General features: G+C 47.4%; 1 protein-coding gene across 7 annotated transcripts in view; it reads right to left on the bottom strand.

Moving 5' to 3' along the window:
• The window catches only part of GRIP2 (glutamate receptor interacting protein 2), a 256,936-nt gene continuing 237,650 nt past the window's right edge, over nucleotides 1–19,286 (bottom strand). For 6 of the 7 annotated variants that reach the window (XM_033071229.1, XM_033071227.1, XM_033071230.2 and 3 more), the window contains exons 18-24: nucleotides 17,538–17,677; nucleotides 15,103–15,279; nucleotides 12,208–12,361; nucleotides 9,202–9,322; nucleotides 5,561–5,797; nucleotides 3,740–3,886; nucleotides 1–1,282 (exon numbers count right to left, since the gene is read on the bottom strand). In XM_033071229.1, coding sequence (XP_032927120.1) covers nucleotides 1,085–1,282; nucleotides 3,740–3,886; nucleotides 5,561–5,797; nucleotides 9,202–9,322; nucleotides 12,208–12,361; nucleotides 15,103–15,279; nucleotides 17,538–17,677 — 1,174 coding nt within the window. In that variant the 3' untranslated portion in view covers nucleotides 1–1,084. Of the gene's footprint in view, nucleotides 1,283–3,739; nucleotides 3,887–5,560; nucleotides 5,798–9,201; nucleotides 9,724–12,207; nucleotides 12,362–15,102; nucleotides 15,280–17,537; nucleotides 17,678–19,286 lie in introns of those variants that run through there. The other variant, XM_033071233.2, reaches the window with a different exon arrangement.

Raw genomic sequence — 19,286 nt, 5'->3', positions numbered from 1 at the left:
AACACCACAGCCCCTCTGCCCCACAATCAAACACCACAGCCCCTCTGCCCCGCAATGCAAACACCACAGCCCCTCTGCCACGTGGGCTGGGGGCTCTTGGGTGGGAGGGGAGCGGCCACAGAGCTACAAGAGGCCAGCAACAGGCAAAAGGGCACCCACCACCCATCCCATGGGACACAGGACACCCCCACCCAACCAAGGGCTTGTCATGCCTCTGCCTCAGCAGGGACAGCAAAACATCTGGGAATTTCACTATTCTGGTATTTACTTCCAGGCACGGGCCAGGTTTGCAAGCAAGACATCTCCATAAAGCTCAGACAAAAAAGGGGGATTCAGGCAGGTACTCAAGGCCTTTAGCCTTGGGTGTGGCCTCTACTCTGTAGTCACTACTGAGCACAGGTAACAACACTGCTTGTGGGAATCAGCCACACAAGGTGCCTAATCCCACTATGGGGTGAGCCAGACCTAGGGGGGAGTGTGGATAGAACTGGTAAGAGACAGCTACAAATACCAGTTTTTGCACAAGAATTGCATTTAGCCACTCTCAAGCACATTTTGAAGTGTCTTTTAACCAGCTCTCTCCACAGCCCTGCACTGGGAGTGCAAGGGGCTGCAGGAATTGATTTGCCAGGAGTGTTGAAAGGATGGAGCTGGGCACAACGTAAAAGGAAAGGCATTTCAGTCCTGCTGTATGTGATTAACTGAGCAAACAAAGAACATAATAGCACCATGTGTGTTTGTAGGATGGCCAATGCCTTTCAGGGTGAGGATGTCAGAGGCAGGACCCTGCACACTCGATGGCAGGAGCACAGGGGGATGCCCTGCCATGGGGGATGGCTGTGGATGCTCCTTCCTCCCTTTGGCAGTTTGTCCCACTGCCATCGCTGCCACAGCCCCAGACGCACACCCAGCTCTGACCTTTCCAGCATTACTGGGGGTCTACAGCTCCCTCAAGACCCACCTCCCCACTTGCAGGTTATGGTACACAAAGCATTTACAAATACCAGTGCAAAAAAAAACCAGGAAAAACACCCCAAATACCACAAGAGCTCAGCAGAGGCATCGTCTGCTCTGCTCCTGCTGCTCAGAGCGTCTGCACACTCGCCTTGACCTCGGTGCCGCGGGGCCCCTGCGCCGGGAGCTCTCTGTTCCCCTCCGAGGGAGCGTTGGCAGCCAGTGCCAAGGGGTTCCGGCTAATCACCAGGTCCAGCTTATCTCCAGCCTCTGAAATCAAGGGAACGGCCAGACAGCAGTCAAAGTCTCTCGTTCGGATGCGGTTTACCTGCCGGGATGGATTTAGGACATGCCATGGGGAGGAACAACAGAAAGATCATGTTTGTTAGTCAGCAGATGGAAGATTAGTGCTAAACCCCAGCTGGAAAAAAATACACAACTCTTGGGAGTCCCTGATTCCAGGTTCACAATGAAGAAGAGCAGAAGCACCCCTTCAAAATGAGCATCCATGCTTAGCTGAGGAATGATGCAGTAACTCATAGAGGAAGGGGGAAAAAAATTCTGGACCAGGCATGAACCCTGACCCCCAGTGCCTGGGGCAGTATTACAAGTATTAAACACTGCAGGGCTCAAAACCAGTTCTCCTGTTCAAGCCTGGAGAAAAAATGTTTCCATTTTCCATTATTTTTTTGCCATAATGGCTTTTACTGGCCTTAAATTTGTGATGCCAAGTATTCAGCACATAGAAAACAAATAAAGGCCTGAGGCTTCTGGCAACCATTTTCCAGCTCAGCCAGAGGAAAACCCAGACTATACCAAACAGTTCCTGCTTCCCCTCTCCCCATTTATATTCTTCATTTCACAGGAGTCTGGATGCATTTCATGTGGGCTCAGGAGGCAGCTGCAAATTCTCTCTGTAGGATTCAACAGTGAAAGCAGTTGCTGCTGGCTCTTGCAGACCTTCAAGCACATTTCTAGACTTGGTCATCTGGAGAAACCACCCCAGTTCTCTCGCCTACAGCTACCAGAATACCTGGGCTTGGTGCCATGACAGCTTTGGGACAGAGCAGGCTGGCAAATGGCACAGGAATGGGAAGTGAGGAAGGGGAAAAAGAATTTCCCATACACCTTTGGAGTGAACGTAACCCCTGGGGCCAAATGTTGCTTCCTTCTTTGGGTAAGGGCTGGGTATTTGGCTCCATACAACCCTTCCATCCCAAGCCCCTTTCCAGAATTAATGCATGCACACAGTGCTGGGTCTGTGAAAATAGCAGTGTCCCCCCACCCCAGCCAGTGTCCACACAGAGACCCCTTGCACCAGAGGGACAACTTCTAGCCCAATCATGGACAAGGAGAGATAACCCACGAGATTGCTCTGCCCCTGCTCTGTGCCAGCCAGGCAGCTCCAGTGCAGAAGTACCACTAGTGCAGTGCCATGCTCCAGTCAATCCATGCAGCCAAGAGTGGAGGGTCTGTGACAGCAGGGACGAGGTGTTCCGCTGGCCTTCGGGCACATCCCCGTGCCCACCATCAGCAGCTCTGTGCAGCATCCTCAGCAATGTGCAGCACCTCTGCACTTCCTGGGGGAGTCACCCACAGCACATCTGCAGTCCCTCATTCCCAGCTCCATGTCAACGCCTCATGTGCCCGTAGATGTTGAGCTGTGCAGCACAGCATGTGGAAAAAGGGTGTCCAAAGTCTCCACGCCGCTCAGTTTGGGATTTTGGGCACACCTCCCAGAGCACTTGGCACTTGCAAAAAGCGGCACATCCAGCACTGAACAGAAAGGCAGCCCGGAGCCTAATTAGCTTCTTGTTCATTCTTGCACCATCTTTTATTTGAAGCTGAGAAGGAATAATTGTATAGCAGCCAACTGGCTAGAGCCCATAACAAGCTTAAACAAGGTTCCCCACAGTGCTGCCAGTCCTCCAGTTACCTGATGTACATAAAGTGTTGGCTCTAATCCGACTGCTAAGAACCCCCACCTAGAAATTAGTAAAACTAAACATCTGAGTGTTTCCAAATATGGTCACAGTATCTGCATTTCTAAATGGTGGCAATTTTTCCACAGAGGTTGCACTTCCTGCAGTTGCTGTTTGAGTTGCCTCAAAGCTAAAATAGTTGGTTTTCAGCCACACGGAGCTTCTCTCCAATCTCCAAAACTCACCAGGTTTTTTCTGTCCCTCTGGTAGTCTGATATTCCCAGGGCACATTTGTTACAGACTGTGCTTTTGACCAGAGTTTTTATTCTGTTTCTGCATCAGCTCTTTCAGATGAAGCATTTTTCAAAGAAAAATATCCATAAAAAATACCTTGCTTGAAGGATGTGTTTCCTAGAAAACTCTTGTAGTTGTCAAAGGCATGCACAGAACTTCATGAACATCATTTAAATCCACAAGGGGCTTCACAGGAACACGTATTGGTCAACACAGTCTTGTTCATCCAAATACCAGGAATAGGACTGAGGGTGATGAAAGGAAGCAACACAGCTTTTTGCTTTTTTTGAGCTGTCCAAGCTCAAAAAGGCCAGTGCCAGAACAGGCTGTGCCCTGGAGCAGTGTAACCTAGGAGTACCACCTGGGGTACCACCTGAAGGTACTACCTAGTGATTTCTTATTATAAAACACAGGTCCCATTGAGTGTTGGTGGCTAAGAGCTCACCTAGTTGGCTAACTATTACCTTCCATTAAAGTTAGTGCTGCCATGATGGGTCTCACTTCTCTCTTCCTCTCAGCCACTCATTCACTCCGTCCCAGCCTCCAGAACTGCATTTTGCATTTATTACCTGAAGCACTCTGTCATATGGCTTGAGGCCACACTGATCTGCTGGCCCATCCGGACGGACCATATTTACATAGACACCTTTCTCTAACAGGCCATCCGACAAACTGAATCCAAAGTCTTCGCTCTCCGGGTCTTTGTGGAGTGTCATCTGGAGAGGCAGAAAGAGAAGAAGCAGGTTTCAGTGCAGCAGAGGAAGGAGGTGATGTGAGGTACAGGGTTGCCAGGATGGGAGCAGGATGAACAATGTGTGCAGACCTACAGAAATTCTGTCTGGGTGTCCTGGGCAGGTTTTTCTTAGCCTGGGCAGATAACACAGACTGAACCTTATTTACCTGACACCATCATCACAGGAGAATTGCTTTGGTGACTGGCATAAAACCAACCCTACACTGGTCCCTTGCCCTTGGATGTGGAAGGAAACACAAGTATTGGAACACAGACAGCACTCATGTTCCACCCAAAGAGCAGCAAACAATTGTTTTTACAGGAGCATCACCTTCCCTGCACAGCATAACCTGGCTGTGTATCCTCTATGTGTGCCAGACCAGCACATGAAAAATCTGCATTTACAGGGAACTTTTAATGTAGTGAGTCAAATGTGAAGACAGCTTATTTTTAATACATCACTCAGCAGGAACATCTAAAATTCTCCATATATTCACAAGATATTTTCAGATAATTCATATCAGTAAGTGTTGACCCTTTGAGGACAAAAAATGGGCAACCTCACCATCCTTCCCTTGGGCACGTCATGCTTTGGCCTTGTCTAAAGGGGGAGAGCACTGCTGAAAGTGTGTCTTGCCATGGAATAATACTGGGAACCAGGGATAACTGATTACCCAACACCAGCAAAATCTCCCCTTGCCTCCCCTGAGCTGGGAGTGAATTTCCACCATGGCTCACACTCCATGACTGTGCCCCTGGCTGGGTGAGCCTCATGGATCTGCAGTCCTGGGCAGAACAATGCTCAGGATGATGCACAGGAGCATCCCACATGGCCTCAGCCTCATTTCCAAACACAGCCAGCACCAGATGCTCCAGCAGAATGAAGAGTCACCCTACAACATGCCTAATTACACAGCTCCCCTCCTTCAGGCACCATGGAGTTTTATTTAAAGACACATTTGCCATGCCCTGAAGGGCAAGAGGATCAAATATGGAAAAGTTGGGTTTTTTTCCAGCTAACATAACTGCAAGTTTCATTCTGAAGTCACATTAGGAAAGTAAAAGACAATCAAATTTTTGAAACCACTCCAGCTCCCTTCCCTTGCATTGCATTCTACATCAGCAGGCTTCTACAGTTAATTACTTTTTCTAATTACCACTGTCTTGCACAATGGTTAAACTGGCTACATTCAGCTGGATGCTGAAATCAAACCAGTATCCCATCACTGAAGTGGAGTGGAAGCAGAGGGAAGTAGTTTTTTATTTGAGAAGTGGCCTACTAAATGGAGTGTACCACAGGAAAAGAGCTGATGGGTCTCCAGGGGGCCGTATTTTGAGCTCTCTCACTTTTATCTGTAGCACCAATTAACAAACTCCAAAACACAAGGACCTGGAAATCTCATATATAAAGAGAAATAGCAAAGCCCAGGTTTGAACCCTGCTGAATGATGGCAGCTAAATCCCATTTTCTGAAGGGGCTCCTTCATCTTAGTCTGACCTGGAAATCTCTGCTGCAGACCTTGGTGAGAGCCATCTTTAACAAGGACAAATTTCTGGGGGTCCCTCTCAGCAAAGCAGATTTTTTACATGGTTGCAAAGGTTCCACAGCTTTAACCACTGAGGTACTGCAATTACACCCACCCTTGGTGACACAAACCTTGTGAAACTCAAGGGGAGTCGGGGACATGATTTCCTGCATCTCCTTCTCGATCTTCTTCATGTCCAGGTTCCTCTCGTTCTTCTTGGCAGGGGAGCTGCTGCCCTCAGTCTGTCCGTCGGTGCAGCTGGGGTTGGCTTTCCTCAGTGGGCTCATTCCAGAGGGGCTGACAGAGTCCAGGAGCAGCTTGCTGCCCTCCAGGCCCAGGTTGTGCACGCTCCCTGTCATGATGGATGCCTGCAGGGCGAGGGCACAGCGTCACTCTGCTGAGCCAGCAGCAGGACAGACGGACCACGCGGCCACTAAAGCGCCACAGACAGCACAGCAGCACCCCTGCTCTCATTAGTCAGAAAATAACGACAACAAGCTCTTCCTGTTGGCTGTAAGAGCCATTCCCAGACCTCAGGAGCCTGTTTCCAGGTCTATGGCTGAGCCACTTCGTGCTCTCCACCCCAACAGGGAGATTAATCTCAGCAAGAAGCATTTGTGAAGCACTGCCTTATTTTTCCATGACCCCTTCTACACAAACAGGGCCAGGTAGAAGTCTTATCTTCTGCATGAACCCTCTTGAGTCAAGGAGGATGAATATACCATACTCAGGAAGCTCCCAGAGGAGCCAGTGTCTGCCTGGTTCTCCAGCCTCTCCACCTCTGCAGCATCACGCAGGGCTGGCAATGCCCCAAGGGAGTCAATGCCTGGGACTCCACTGAGGCCAATTCAGCACAAAAATTAGGATTTTATCTGTCAGTAAATAGGAGCTGTCACTGAGCAAAACTGAGTTAAAAATATGAAATTAAGTAGTATTTAAGCCTGGTCATCCTTGATAGCATCCATTAAAAGATGGCCCTAAGTAGATTCAACTCCATTTGGCAATGCTCTTCACTAATGAGATTATGGTGATCAAAGCTAACGAAGGAATCAAGAATCCAGTCTGTGGAACCTCAGCTGGCTCCAGGTCATAGAGTCCATTTAAACAGCGTAATGAAACCTGTAATTTCAAAGTTCAGGTTCAAAGGGTCTGCAGTCCCAATAAAAGTCAAAAGGTACAGAAATTAAAGGAAAGGTAGCGAGCAGACAGCAAAATTCTTCAATGCTAATCGTGGCAAGTCAAAAAGCAATTGCTCCTGTGCACCAGGGAAATATCATCCAACTAAATCTCTAATCAAGACCCTCCAGCTCTTTGCACCAAGGTGGAACAAAGGCAAATAAAGTGAATTATGGTGGCAGTAGGAAAATGCCAGCACTACCCATGTTATCTTAAAAAGGGTTGGAAAAAATACAGAAAGCCTTTCAGCTTTGCACTTTTCAGGTCTTCACACATGACTTGATCAGCTCAAGTTTGGACGGAACTCAAATACCTGGTACGTGGAAGGACACTGACTTACCACATACCTGAGAGGCAGGCTAACAAACAACAGCACAGACAACCAGGGTACATTTGGTCACTGCCCTCAGGTAGCCTCAGCCCCCAGGGTGTTGTGCTGTGCTGTCCCAGCAGCAGCTCTGCAGAGCCAGGGAGAGCAGCAAGGTCTGTGCACACCATGCCACTGCTCTCCCCCATGGGCTGCAAACACCACAACCAACCAGGACCCAACAGCACTGGACTCCTTCTCCATCTTCACAGCATTTGTGCAGCATCATAAGTAATTTCCTTAACTTTTTCCATAACTTTTAGGTTTGGTGCAAGTAACAGAAAGGGCAATTCCAAGACTTCAGCCTGTGACTGCTCTGCACTATTTTTCCCCCGTCTTGGTTGCCCTCAAAGCAAAGTAGACACACACTTGACTGGAAAAAGCCTGTTTCTTCCCACACTCACAGCCTGTGTGTGAACCTGTTTCTAGGCCATCATGGGTCACCTTGCATGACTCTTTTTCTTATTTTAAAGCAAAGTATGAAGGGCTTGGTTTTTTTTTTTTTAAATACAAACAAATCAAATCTCTGACTGTGATAAAATGACAGGAGGCTGAGTGTTGGGGCTAAGAAAGCTGCAACATAGCAAAGGCCCCAGTGAGTGCTGCACATCCCACAGCATACTTCACAAAGGTTGAGCACATGGAGAGGGAGGAATGGATCAGTAGTATTTTGGAATTGACAAAAGAGGAGTTGAACCCAACAGTTTCCTGATAAAAACAAAGCACTTCTCTTCTGTCCCCAAAACTTCCAAACTATTCTAGAAACGCGCTCGATACACAGAAACCCTGGAGTGCTCAGCTTTCAGTAAGGTTCCTTTACATATTTAAAAGCATTTCTGTAACTGTCAAAGCCCCAAACAGCATAAAACAACAATTGCACCACGGATCCCTGGAAAACAAAAGAAAGTCCAACAAATCCCTTCTTTTGCATTTAGATTCCGGCAGAAAAGAAATGTTTATGCATCATTTTTAAGAGGTACTTTCTCTCAAAAAGTCAACAACTGTTCAGAAAGGTTGAGAACAGCTGCCCAAACTTGTTTCTAAATACATTCAGGTCCAGGAAATGAGTGATCAAGGGGAAAAGTTACAGTCTGAGAGGGCTGGGGATTTGGGGTTTTGAGTGTCTTGTGGGGTTTTCTTAAGTCAGCATTTTCTTCAGCAGTTAAGATAATAAAAACAGCGTTCCATGCTTCAACACAATACATTTAACTGAGATTTCCTCCTCTACTTACAGTTGCTAAGGATCAAGGAGGAAAGGACAATTAACAATTCCCTTGTCACAATACAAACCAAAACAGGACTTTCCTCTTCAACCTTCAATTAGTCAGAAGTTGCCTTTTTTTCTCTGAAGCCTCAGCAATATGCAACTGTGCATAAAACCAGTCCCACTGGGAGTGATGGAGGGCATGACCCAGAGAGTTCTCCCAGTCCTCTGCACCAGGAGAGCACAAGGGGGATGGTCTTATGGGGTCCTCCTCCTTTGTTCAGGCTGTGGGAGCTGAACTAGGGGAAGGAGCAGCACATGCCCCATCCTGCAAGGCAGGTTTGCTTCCTGCTGCTCACAGTCTCAAGGGGGCCCTTTATTTGCATCCCATGACTTAGAAATCCAGGCTCCTCATCCTATAACCGGACACAATAACATGACCTCCAAAGCATTTTGGATAAAGAAAAGAGAAAGTGGTTTGTGAAGAGAGGAAACACCTTTATTTCTGCAGGAAGCAATTACTTTCTCAGATTTTTCCATGGGGAAGGCTGGCTGAAAAGCTTCCAATTACCTATTTCACTGGAACAGTTTCCGGCAGAGTGACAGCTGAATGCAAGATACGTGTGCCTGTCGGCACTTGAAGCAAGCCAAGGCTTCAGTCCCAGTGGGGCTCTCTGGGACTCCTTTTGCTTGGCCTTCAAGTGCTTTGGACAGACAGTATCTTTCCAAGCAGAGGGTTTGCCACTGGATAGGGAAGGTTTGCCAACAGTCATGTGAAGTTTATTGGCCAGCAGTGGTTTGTGAAAAGGGCGTGGAGTTCCTGGCAGGCAAAACTTGGGCTCAGCGAAAGAGCACATGCAAGCAGCTGTCTAATGAGGTAGCCTGATGGGAATTAAACCCAAACCCTTCTTCACACCACTGGCAGCTAAGGGATGCTATGGGCAAGTAACATCTGGGGAAACGATCTAACATTTATGGAAAGAGCAAAACAGTCAGGTCAGCAGCAAATTCAGAAAGTGATTTACCTCAATCTCCCTCAAAAGTTCAGACTGGCCGCATGTTTCCAAATCCTCCAAAGCTTCTCCAAAAACACGCCAAAAATTGTCCTCATGAGTGGTCTCAAGGCCATTTTGGCGGTTGGGGTATCTGTTGTAACGTAGGAACCAAATATTGTCAGCACTCTTCTGCAGCGGGGTGAAAGCTGCAAGGCTACAGCAAGTGTCTCACCAGTAAAAGCAGACTTGAAGAGTCTTCATATACAAAAGCAAACAATATGAACTTTTCAAACAAGAGTCCACATACGAGACCTCCATGCATTTACTAACGGGGCAAGTGTCCTTCAAAGGAAGCATTAAGTTGGTGTAGTAATGTCAAAGTTCAAAGGGTAAATTAAAAAGTGCCTGTAGGAAGATTGTAGGTTTAGGAAGACTTTTTGGTGAAATAGAGAAGTGAAAGAAAAAAGGATGCGTTATGGGTAAACCAGGAGCCTCAGAGACTGTTAGTACAAAGGCTGATGGGATAGAGCTCAGATCTGAGACACAGAACACCTGAGAAGAGAGAGAAAAACACAGAGGGTAACAGACATGGTGAGAAAATGATAAATACATTAGGTCTCTATGAGAGTAAATAATGCAAAGATGTATATAAAAATGACTGCCCTGGGCTGGACAAGCAAACGCACACTACAGCCAGCAGTATCAACAGTGCCATGTACAACCCATACAAACCGAGTTTCATTTTTTTTGGGATGGCCAGGGAACTGAGCTGTTACTGTCAGGAGATCTCTCTTTTTTTTGGTGTATAGCAGTCTTGGCACTTAGAGCTGTGTAAAGTTTGCCACCAGTTCTGTCTACAACAGAGAGTAAGGTTAGAGAGAACCTCTCTCAAGCTGGTACAAACAGATGTTAACCTGAACACCGTGTGCTGGGGGTTCTGCAATTCCCCACCTTGGCAGTTTCAGCACTTTTTATCTCTGACCACAAGCCAGGGTCATACCTCTAAATCAAACAGCAATTAAACATGGTGAAATCCTCTGAACAAACAAGCAGGTGATGCTGGACACTGCTTACTGAATACCAGACTGCAAAATTCAGACCACCGGTGTTGCATTTAACAGGAGCCTCCTGAAGGAAACTCTGTGAAATCAAGATCACCATAAACACACTAATGTGTCATGGGAAGAGCCCCAAGGGGACAGTGATATTAGAGCAGCCTTAATGCATCTTATAAATATCTCATAAGGAGCTGCATGGATGATGCTCCAGCTCTGCACCATTTGGTCGTATCTTGCATGGTTTAATGGTCTTCAGCTCCACAGACAGGAAGGGACACTCATCCACCAGAGCCACTCAGCAAAGTCAAAACATTTTACTTGAGCACATGTCACAGACAGCTTGGCCTCCATTAAATATATAATGACCCTTTGGTCTTTTTCCAGATGTTTTGCAACTGCAAAGTCTTTAGCACACACTTTCCATTTGATCCACTTGTTTAAATAGGAGTCTGTAGCAGGCAGAAACTCACACACCCTTTTGCTCCTTGTGGGATCATGGACTTCCTGAAGAGAGCAGTACATGACATGGCTTTTGTATTTTAAATTCACCCCCTATCTTTCATCAGCTTTTAAAGGACAGTAGCCTTTACGCCAGGCAGAAAGGTCAAATAAACACCCAGCAAGACTTTATAAAAACAAACCAAAATTTCCCCCAAAGAGGAATTTTTGATTTTTTCCCCTTACTCATTTCCTTCCTCTGCTCCCAGGTTCCCAAAGAGGCAAATGTCTCTTCTAGTTACCAGTGTCTTGCCTCTCAGAGCAGCAATACACAAACACATCCAGGACACAGATGAATCAGAATGGGCTCCCACATCACTGGATCAGCAGGTTCTTCCAGGCTAAAGGCTGTCAGGGTTTGATTTTCTCTCTAATAAAGAAGGCTCAGCAGCATGAACCATCTCACTTGCACTTTGACATCAGGGCTTGGAGTGCTCATTAGGGACACGGGGGTTTCAAGGGCTCAGATTTGCCAACTCCAGCTGCCAGCAGCCTCGCCGGGAGGGCCACGAGGGATCAGTGACCTCTGTGAACTGGCTCTCGCTGAGAGGCAAAACAAGAACAAAGTCTCCGGTGCTGCCAGCCTTCCTGCCAGCTTGATCATCTTTAAATAGGTGGAAATGGCCATGAGATGTTCTAAGGGTTTTGTTTGGACAAACAAAAGTCAAGGAAAAAAAATAGGAGAAAAAAGAACTGACAGTAACAACAGACACACACAACTATGGGGACTCTGGAGGATGTCAAGGGGAGGGGAAGTTTTGAAGCAATGGAGCTTTTCCATTATGTGTGGCTCAGTGAGGGGCAGCCTCTGGCCAAGGCAGATCCAGCAGGATTTTCACCCAAAGCATGGGGCAGCTGCAGCCCCCTGGCCTCAGGAGGTGTTACAGCATTTTCCCCATGCTGGCTGAGCTGGGGGATTGACTTGACCATGTTCACTCTGTGTAGCTTTGTTTGAGGTGCTGCAAGGGCCAAAGTGTGACGGAGAGAGAATCCAGCCACAGTTTTGGTAGATTTTAACATGGATACGCAACCTCACACTGGTCCTCCAAGAGTTTGGTTGGCCTCTTTTGTTTTGTGGCACTGAGCTGTTGTGAAGCTGCAGCCTTACTCAAAAAACTCTGGCCAACACATACAGGGACAGCCCTTACCATATCTATTTATTGCTGCTAAACTATAAAAATACTGCAGCCTTTACATGGCAGGAGTAAGAAACATGGTAGGAGCCTGTGGTCCATGCAGCTGAGACCACCCTAACTCCAGACACAAATGTCACCTGGCCATGGCAGAGGTGTCACAGAGCTACACTCAGGGTAACCTGGCAATGTGGAGGTGGCCCAACACAGCCAGCATCATTCCCCACGGCTGCCTGAGGCCAAGTGTGACATTACTGGCCACTCCATCACATTCCCATGCCCCGCTTGTCCCTGCAGTGACACCCATACTTCCAAACACCTCCCTGTCTCCTCCCACCTCTCCGTACCTGCTGGGCTTGTCCCAGTCATCTTCACTGAAGCTTCCATCCATGTAGGGGTAGCTTTTCCTGGGGTCTGCTGGAGGGGTGCTGCTCTTTTGCCTGCTGTGTCTCCACTCGTGTGGATGGAGGGCTATGCCAGCAGCCTGGGGTATGTATGTACCTAGGGAAGGCAAGAAGGGGTGGAGGAAGAGAGACAGCAATACCTGGTCAGAAACCCCAAATGGAGTAGGACACACAGAGCCAGGAGAGCCTCCTTCCCTGGGTTCCAAATGTGAGGTCACATGGATTGTACACTTTCCATCTCAGTCATCCAAAAGCAATTCTTCCAATCTCTTCTGGCTTTAATCAAAGCAGCTTCTCAGGATGTTGCCATGGGATGCCCCATTTCTCCTTTTCTCCCCTACTTCTCAGCAGTTTTATGGAGTGGGTCTGGAATTCACAGACCTGGGAGCACACATACCCACAGATGCAGATCCTACCTCCAGCCAGCTCCAGCTGTGGTTAACAGCTCCTGTTTCCACACTGAACCCAGCAGAAATTATGTTGTTGAATCAGTCACCTTTAAATGCAAGTTCTTCAAAGGGCAAAGGAAGATCCTGACAAGCTTCCCTCAGTGGTGGTAATGAGGAAGAGTCAGCTCTGATCCTCAGAGCTGCCAGCCAGAATTCTCTCAGAATTCCCATGCCTTTGGGATCAGCTGATGCAGGTACAGGAAGCTGCTTCAGGGACGTGTGTGTGAAAGGCAAGGAATAGGATGAAAATCTCTGCTGGCTTGAGAGCAGAGGAGGCTCATCTTTATTACATTTGACAGGAGATCAATACAGACTGTTAGTATGAAATCAGACAAGTTTCACTACATCTGCCCCCATGGACTTTTCCATGCTGCAGTGTCTTACTCCAGAGGTGAAAATCCATCACTACCAAGTCACAAGATCCTCAAGCCTTATGAGAAGATGCCTAAACAGAAAACTTCCAAAACAGACCATTCCTCAGCAGTGCCAGTGCTATCTGCAGTAGAAATAATCTCCTGAGTCCTCTGCCCACCTCCTACTGCCCATTCAGTGTTTCAGATTAATCCTCAGAGCCTTTCCAAGAATAACTGTACGCTCCCATCACACGCTGTGCCAAGCAAACAGGAAGAAGTAATGGAGAAGCATGTAATTAATGGAGACTTGATGTCCTAAACAGCTAAGAGCACTGGAAATACCCAAAGACAATGCCAACACTTTCTCTGAAAATGCCAAGGCCTGTAATTTCACTTAACTGATTGTTTCCTGTGAGTGTTTTTAAAGGTTAGACTTCTCTGGAGAAAGCCCCAGGAAAATTGCTTGCCAACATTTCTCACTGCTGCCAGAGCAGGACAAGGCCCTGGATGCAGGTCCCTGCAGCAGCTCTGGGCTGGGCACAGGGACACCTGTCCAGAGCAGTCACTTGGTATCGTTATAGATTCACCTCTTCCTTCAGGGCTGGATCCCTGGGGTTCAGAGCCACCTGGTGGCATGTTCCCACCAGGCCCAGCACAGCTTCCCTGCCAAAATCCTCCTTGAGCCATCTAGTGCTGTGGAAGAACCTGAAAGCCTACAAGGCTGCAGAGCTTGGTCTCTAGTTCTCCATTTGGGGTGTAACTCCCAATCTCCAGGCTCTCTGATTCCCAGGTTTCTCTGCACCCTGCCTTCCATGCCCATCCCATGGGCAATCCTCCATGCCCTTCTCCCACCTCCCAGCACCCCACCTCCCAGCCAGCACCACTGCACCACCATGCAGCCAAATGCAATTACCAGGGAAGACAAGAGAGCCCCTGAAGCAAAGTTACAGCGTGTGGATCTTGGGCAACTTGGCACCAGCCCTGCTCCCTGGGGCGCTGTGCTCAATTACTTGTTCTCAATTTACCGGCAAAGCAATCACTTCCCAGTGTCCAACTCATGTTAACATTAAATTAGATGGAGAAGGATTGCAGCATTATGAAGGCCAGGGGATTCCTCCTTAATGAAGCCTCCAGTCCCAACTGTGCTCCCAAATTAAGACTTCAGATGAACAGAGGCTGTAGGAAGATGCAGGGAGGGAGAAAGAGACACCTGGGCAGTGCTGTCCTTTGAACTCGGCCAGAGTGCAGTGAGCACAGCACACTCACACTTTGCAGCAGCACCCTGCAGCATCCCTCCTTGTTTTCACATTCTGTTCTGGACAGGACTCTTTCCACCAGTTTCCTGTTGCAGGGTAGATTCGAGATTTTGGTTTGTTTCAACATGGGCTAATGGTAGCTCATGCCACTAAATCTGAACTGGTTATGTCACTGAATCTGAACTATTTCCCGGTGGTTTTCTCCAAGTAAAAATATATTCCCATTACTAGAGTGTCCTCCATTCCAGTTCCACTTCTGCTAGAAGCTGCAGCTGAATAAACCTGACCTCAAAGACACGTGTTCATCTGATCACTCACTAGAGAGTTAGAGATACTTTCTTGTAGTATTACCTTAATTATTTTGTTAAGCAAGTGCTTCTAGTCACAAGACATTCTTGTGGATTTTAAAACATCCTGAAGAGGATTATTATGTCCTACGAGGCCTCTCTGGAGAAATAAAAGTGAGCTATGGAACAAATACTCTGTAAAACATATGGCCAGTGAATACTGTCTCTGATTATGTGAATTATAAAGTGCTGTAATGGTTTTGAAAATTATGGGAACAGTATGATGCCATATAAGCCAGAACAAATGTGCCAATAAAAGCCTAAACAGATACACCAACTCAAAGCACCACATGAGTGCACTCTAAAATACATTTTGTTCCTTGCTGGAAGCAAGAGGCCATACAAATGTGGTCAGGCCACAGGCTCTGGCTCATGTTCTGAGACAAGACCCAGACAGAGCAGAGACCCCTGAGAAAACACAACCCTGGCTTACCTTGGCTTCCATACCCAGCATCAATGGCAGAGCCATCCCAGGACTCCACAGTATTGTCCACACTTGGAATTGTGGTGGAGTAGATCTCAGACAGCTTGCTAGTTTTCTGGGAGTCTGTCAGCTCATCTTCTGGGTCGCTTACTTCATTGATGCTCCCGGATTTCTTGGGGTAGGATTCTGCAAGCAGAACATCCTGCTTTAGCAGGCACGAAGAGTAAGCCTCAGGGAAAAGCTTATGCTGACATGGGAGCAAGCCCAGGTGCTGTAAGTCTTTAAAATACCTCTTTAGCTCTTCAAAAGTAGCTGAGAAATGCATGTGCAATGAAGCAGAAGAGATTTAATGCATTACTCTTATCTCAAGCTGAATCAAGACAAAATGCCTTTCTGAGTTTTTAGCACATGGAATACAAGAAGCAGCCATGGGGATTTGAGGATTACCACATAGGAGACAGTTGGGACCTAATCTCAATTCACAAGCATATCTTCCTGTGCCTTTGCAAGAGCCCTGCCCAGAGAAGTGTTGGCTCCTGCAAGCAATTCCCTGCAGCTTCTCTGGTCTCAGAGGGCCTCCTTTGTACTCAGACAACACCAGGGCAGGTGCTGGATGCAAGTTTGGCTACAAACAGATGTTTTAATTAGACTCCAATGACTACCACCACTGCTGAAGTTACTGCCCTCTTCCATAACTGTACTATCTTATAAGAACTCAAAGCTAACCACCACCTCTCCAGAGTCTCTCATGCATGTGACAACAGTGGAATTCCTGGGTGTGGTATTTTGAGGCTGAATTTCTCCTGATCAGTGATCGGAAAATGGGAGCTGAATGTGAATGATGAAGCTCAGACCTTCCCTTTCATTATTCTAGTGCTAACAGGTCCTTATTATCATTATATCAAATTTCTTTTCAAGCAAAAGCTATGCAAAGTACGATTTCTCAGCACAAGCACTTCTTTGTACTGGATATTTTAAAGTCCTTGCTGATTAGGTATCTTGTCAGCCATCCACACCCTGGATCACTGACCTGAGGGATAAAAAGCCCTCTGAAAGTCTGCATTTGTCAATGAGGACAGATTATTTTACCAAACAAAGCCCGGTGTCCTGAAAGTCCCTGTTTTCCAAGCCTTCAGAAGATAGCTCACCATGATTAACTCAAGATTACCTTGAAATTTCAATTACACCTGCTTCATTCTCTGAATGATTAACGAGTCTCCAACAGGCACTTGCATGTCAATTATTTCACCAAGAGGCTGTGACAATGCTAAGTGTCAGCAGGGGAAAAAGAAGAAGTTTCAGACCAAAGACTAAGACATTTGGCTACAGGGGAAGAGACTGGGGCTTCTTGGAGGGGAGTCAATTCCCCAGGTCTATTTGCCATGTCCCTACCCCCTGCCCAGTCTTCATCCATTTGTAAACGTGTATTGCCACACATCTGCAAACTGCTTTGAGGTCTAGAGAAGTTCTGTGTTTAAGAGTGATGCCACTTTTTCATCCCAAGGGCCACACTTGCTTGGAAAAGCTTTATCTCTTGATTTCTTCTAATTCCCACAGCACTGTGAGCCACTAGCTGGGTAAGTCCAAACAAATCTACAGACTGCAGAAGCATCACACCAAAAAAAGAGGAAAATACTGGGGGTGGGAGAGACTGGAATGAAGCCAGAATGCAAATGGCATTTCTGAATTTAATGAAAAAGCCTCTGGCTGTGGTCATGCAACTGGAGAGAAAAGTTTGCATGATCCCTCTGTTTTTCCAATCACCCTTCTGTCCCCAAAAATACAGTGACCTGCCAGCACTAAGTATGCTTCTGCTTTTTTACACTAGGTCAACAACAGCTTCAAAGCCCCAGGGAGCTTGGCAGGGAAACCAGAAGGGGATCCCTAGAATGAAGTTAGATGCTTTGAAAGGTGATCCTAGAGCCCCAGGCCAGGAAAAGAGGTGTAACAGATTCCTTGCCAATTGTTTTCAAACCGTTGAATTAAAACTGGGGGAGGGAATGGGAGGGCAGGGGGAAATTCATGGATTCGACCAACTCACAGTCTCCTTGCTCATTCAGCGGGGTTATATTTTTTAAAAATCCCACATTCTTATACTTCTGAAAGTAACGTCTGCTTCACTTCTGTGTGAAACACCCACACAGATAGGGAATGGCAACAACAGTACAAGGTGTCAGTCGGAATTAAAAATTACTATTGCCCATAAACCTGCTGTTTCATCTCTTCCCATCACCACAGAGAAGCCTTGGGTTGCCTTTTTTAATCTGTGAGTTCAAAGTTCAAGAAACACACATATCTTCCCCTGTGCCCAGCCATGCCCATGACCACTCTGCCTCATCTCACCTTGTACAACCCGACAGAGACCCCCCAGCAGTGCCTGCTCCATGGCCCAGGGTCCCTGCTGGGTGAGCCTGCCCCCTCCCCAGACCAGCTCCCCAACTCACTCTCTGTCTGCTTCTTGATCTTGAGGGTGACAGTCTCTCCTGCCATCTGCAGCAGGTGGATGGCCTCGCTCAGAGGTTTGCCCTTGAGGCTCACGTTGTTGATCGCCAAGATCCGGTCCCCAATGTGGATGGCTCCGGTTCTGGAGGGAAAAGGCACTGTCAGAAACTCCAGAGAAGCAACTCCTCTGGAAGACAGAACATTTGGCTGTCACCTGAAGCAATTAACTCTCAGCACTTTAAAATATGTCTTTGTTCCCTCCTGGAACTTGCTATACCTGTGACTTCCTCTTCACCACATACCAGGAATCCAGGTCCTCCCCAGCTTCCATGTGCACAGACATACAAATACCCATGGGAACGCATGGCCCCCTCAGATCCCAGTCCCTCAGGAGTTGGGACTGCAAACCAGCTTAAAGACAAAACACTTCAAAGCAGCAGGGTTAAAAGAACAAGCATTTTCAGTATGTGGAGTCCAACAGAGTCATCAAACATGGAACTGAAGGACATGTTCACCCTGATGGAAAGAAATTATGAGACAAACCTAGAAACCTGTTGGGAAAAACCCAAACCAAAATAGCTTAACAAAATTGCTCATGTGTGTGCAAGCATGAGCTGAAGCAGTTGCAGTTAATGAGATGCTTAAAGTTCACCCTACTCAGCTACACCCCTGTGACTTTCTCCACCAGCTTGGGAAGAGGTTGTGTTGCATTGCTCAACCATGTTCCAGAACTGGCTATTGCTCTCACCTAGATAAATCCTCAGGCTTCAGCAACAGGCAAACCAAAAAGTCATGGCAATTCTGCCCCTTCTCCATCCTTCCCCTCTGCCTGCTCACAGACAAAGGCTCACTTTATGTCTTCCCAGTGAAGCTCTGGGAAGAGCAGGCAGGGCAGGATGTGTCCACTGCCACAGCCACTGCCAAGGTTGGAGCTCCCCAAACTCACACTCCAGCTCCCAAATGCCAGCACACGAGAGCAGCAGCCACCTCCTCCTCCTCCAGTGCTGCGGGAGGCTCTGCAATCAGGAACCTCTGTGATGGAACGAGGAGGAGATGCACATCTGGACTGCAATATCTTTTTGTTTCCCTCAGGCTGCATCTCCAAACTAGACTGCAGCCTCTGCAGAACTGGAATTGATATATCAACAGCTGCTTGGCTTTACCCAAAATATCAAAGTTCTGTAGACACGCTGCTGTGAAACATCCACTCTAAGTACATCAAATCAGGAAATGCCACCAAGCAGCAGGCAGGACTGCTCAGGCTGCAGCTTCTGCTGCTGCTGAGGTACTCAGCAGTGCCACCAGCCACTAGATGTCCGTCTTGTCCCACCCAAGTCAGCCTGGGAAAGCTGTCAGGGGAGCATTTGTGCATTCAAACAAATTACAGATCAAACTGGGACCAGAGTATTTATCTTAAAAGTTTCATCTATTGTAGTCAGAAAAATCAAGTTAAACTGCTGGCAATTTACAGTCAAACTTTGCTCATTGCAGTGCTTGAGCATTCAAGGGTTTCCTGCTGTACCCCTGAACCCAGCATGGGGACACATCCAGCCAAGGCACCAGCCCAGCCACCCAGCCCTGAACAACATGATGGCTCTGCAGTAACTGTGAAAGTCTCTCAGCAGGGAAAAATAAAGAAACAATTAAAGAGAAAGGCCATGTTCAGCCAGGTATTTTTCTTCAAGGGGGAGAAAGCACACCAAAGCCCAGTCTTCTCAGGCCCCCCCATGAGGCCAGGCAGACAGAAGCTC

Source organism: Catharus ustulatus, chromosome 13 (genome assembly GCF_009819885.2).
Source record: "Catharus ustulatus isolate bCatUst1 chromosome 13, bCatUst1.pri.v2, whole genome shotgun sequence".
NCBI classification, from domain to species: domain Eukaryota; kingdom Metazoa; phylum Chordata; class Aves; order Passeriformes; family Turdidae; genus Catharus; species Catharus ustulatus.
This window is presented reverse-complemented; position numbering and strand designations above follow the sequence as displayed.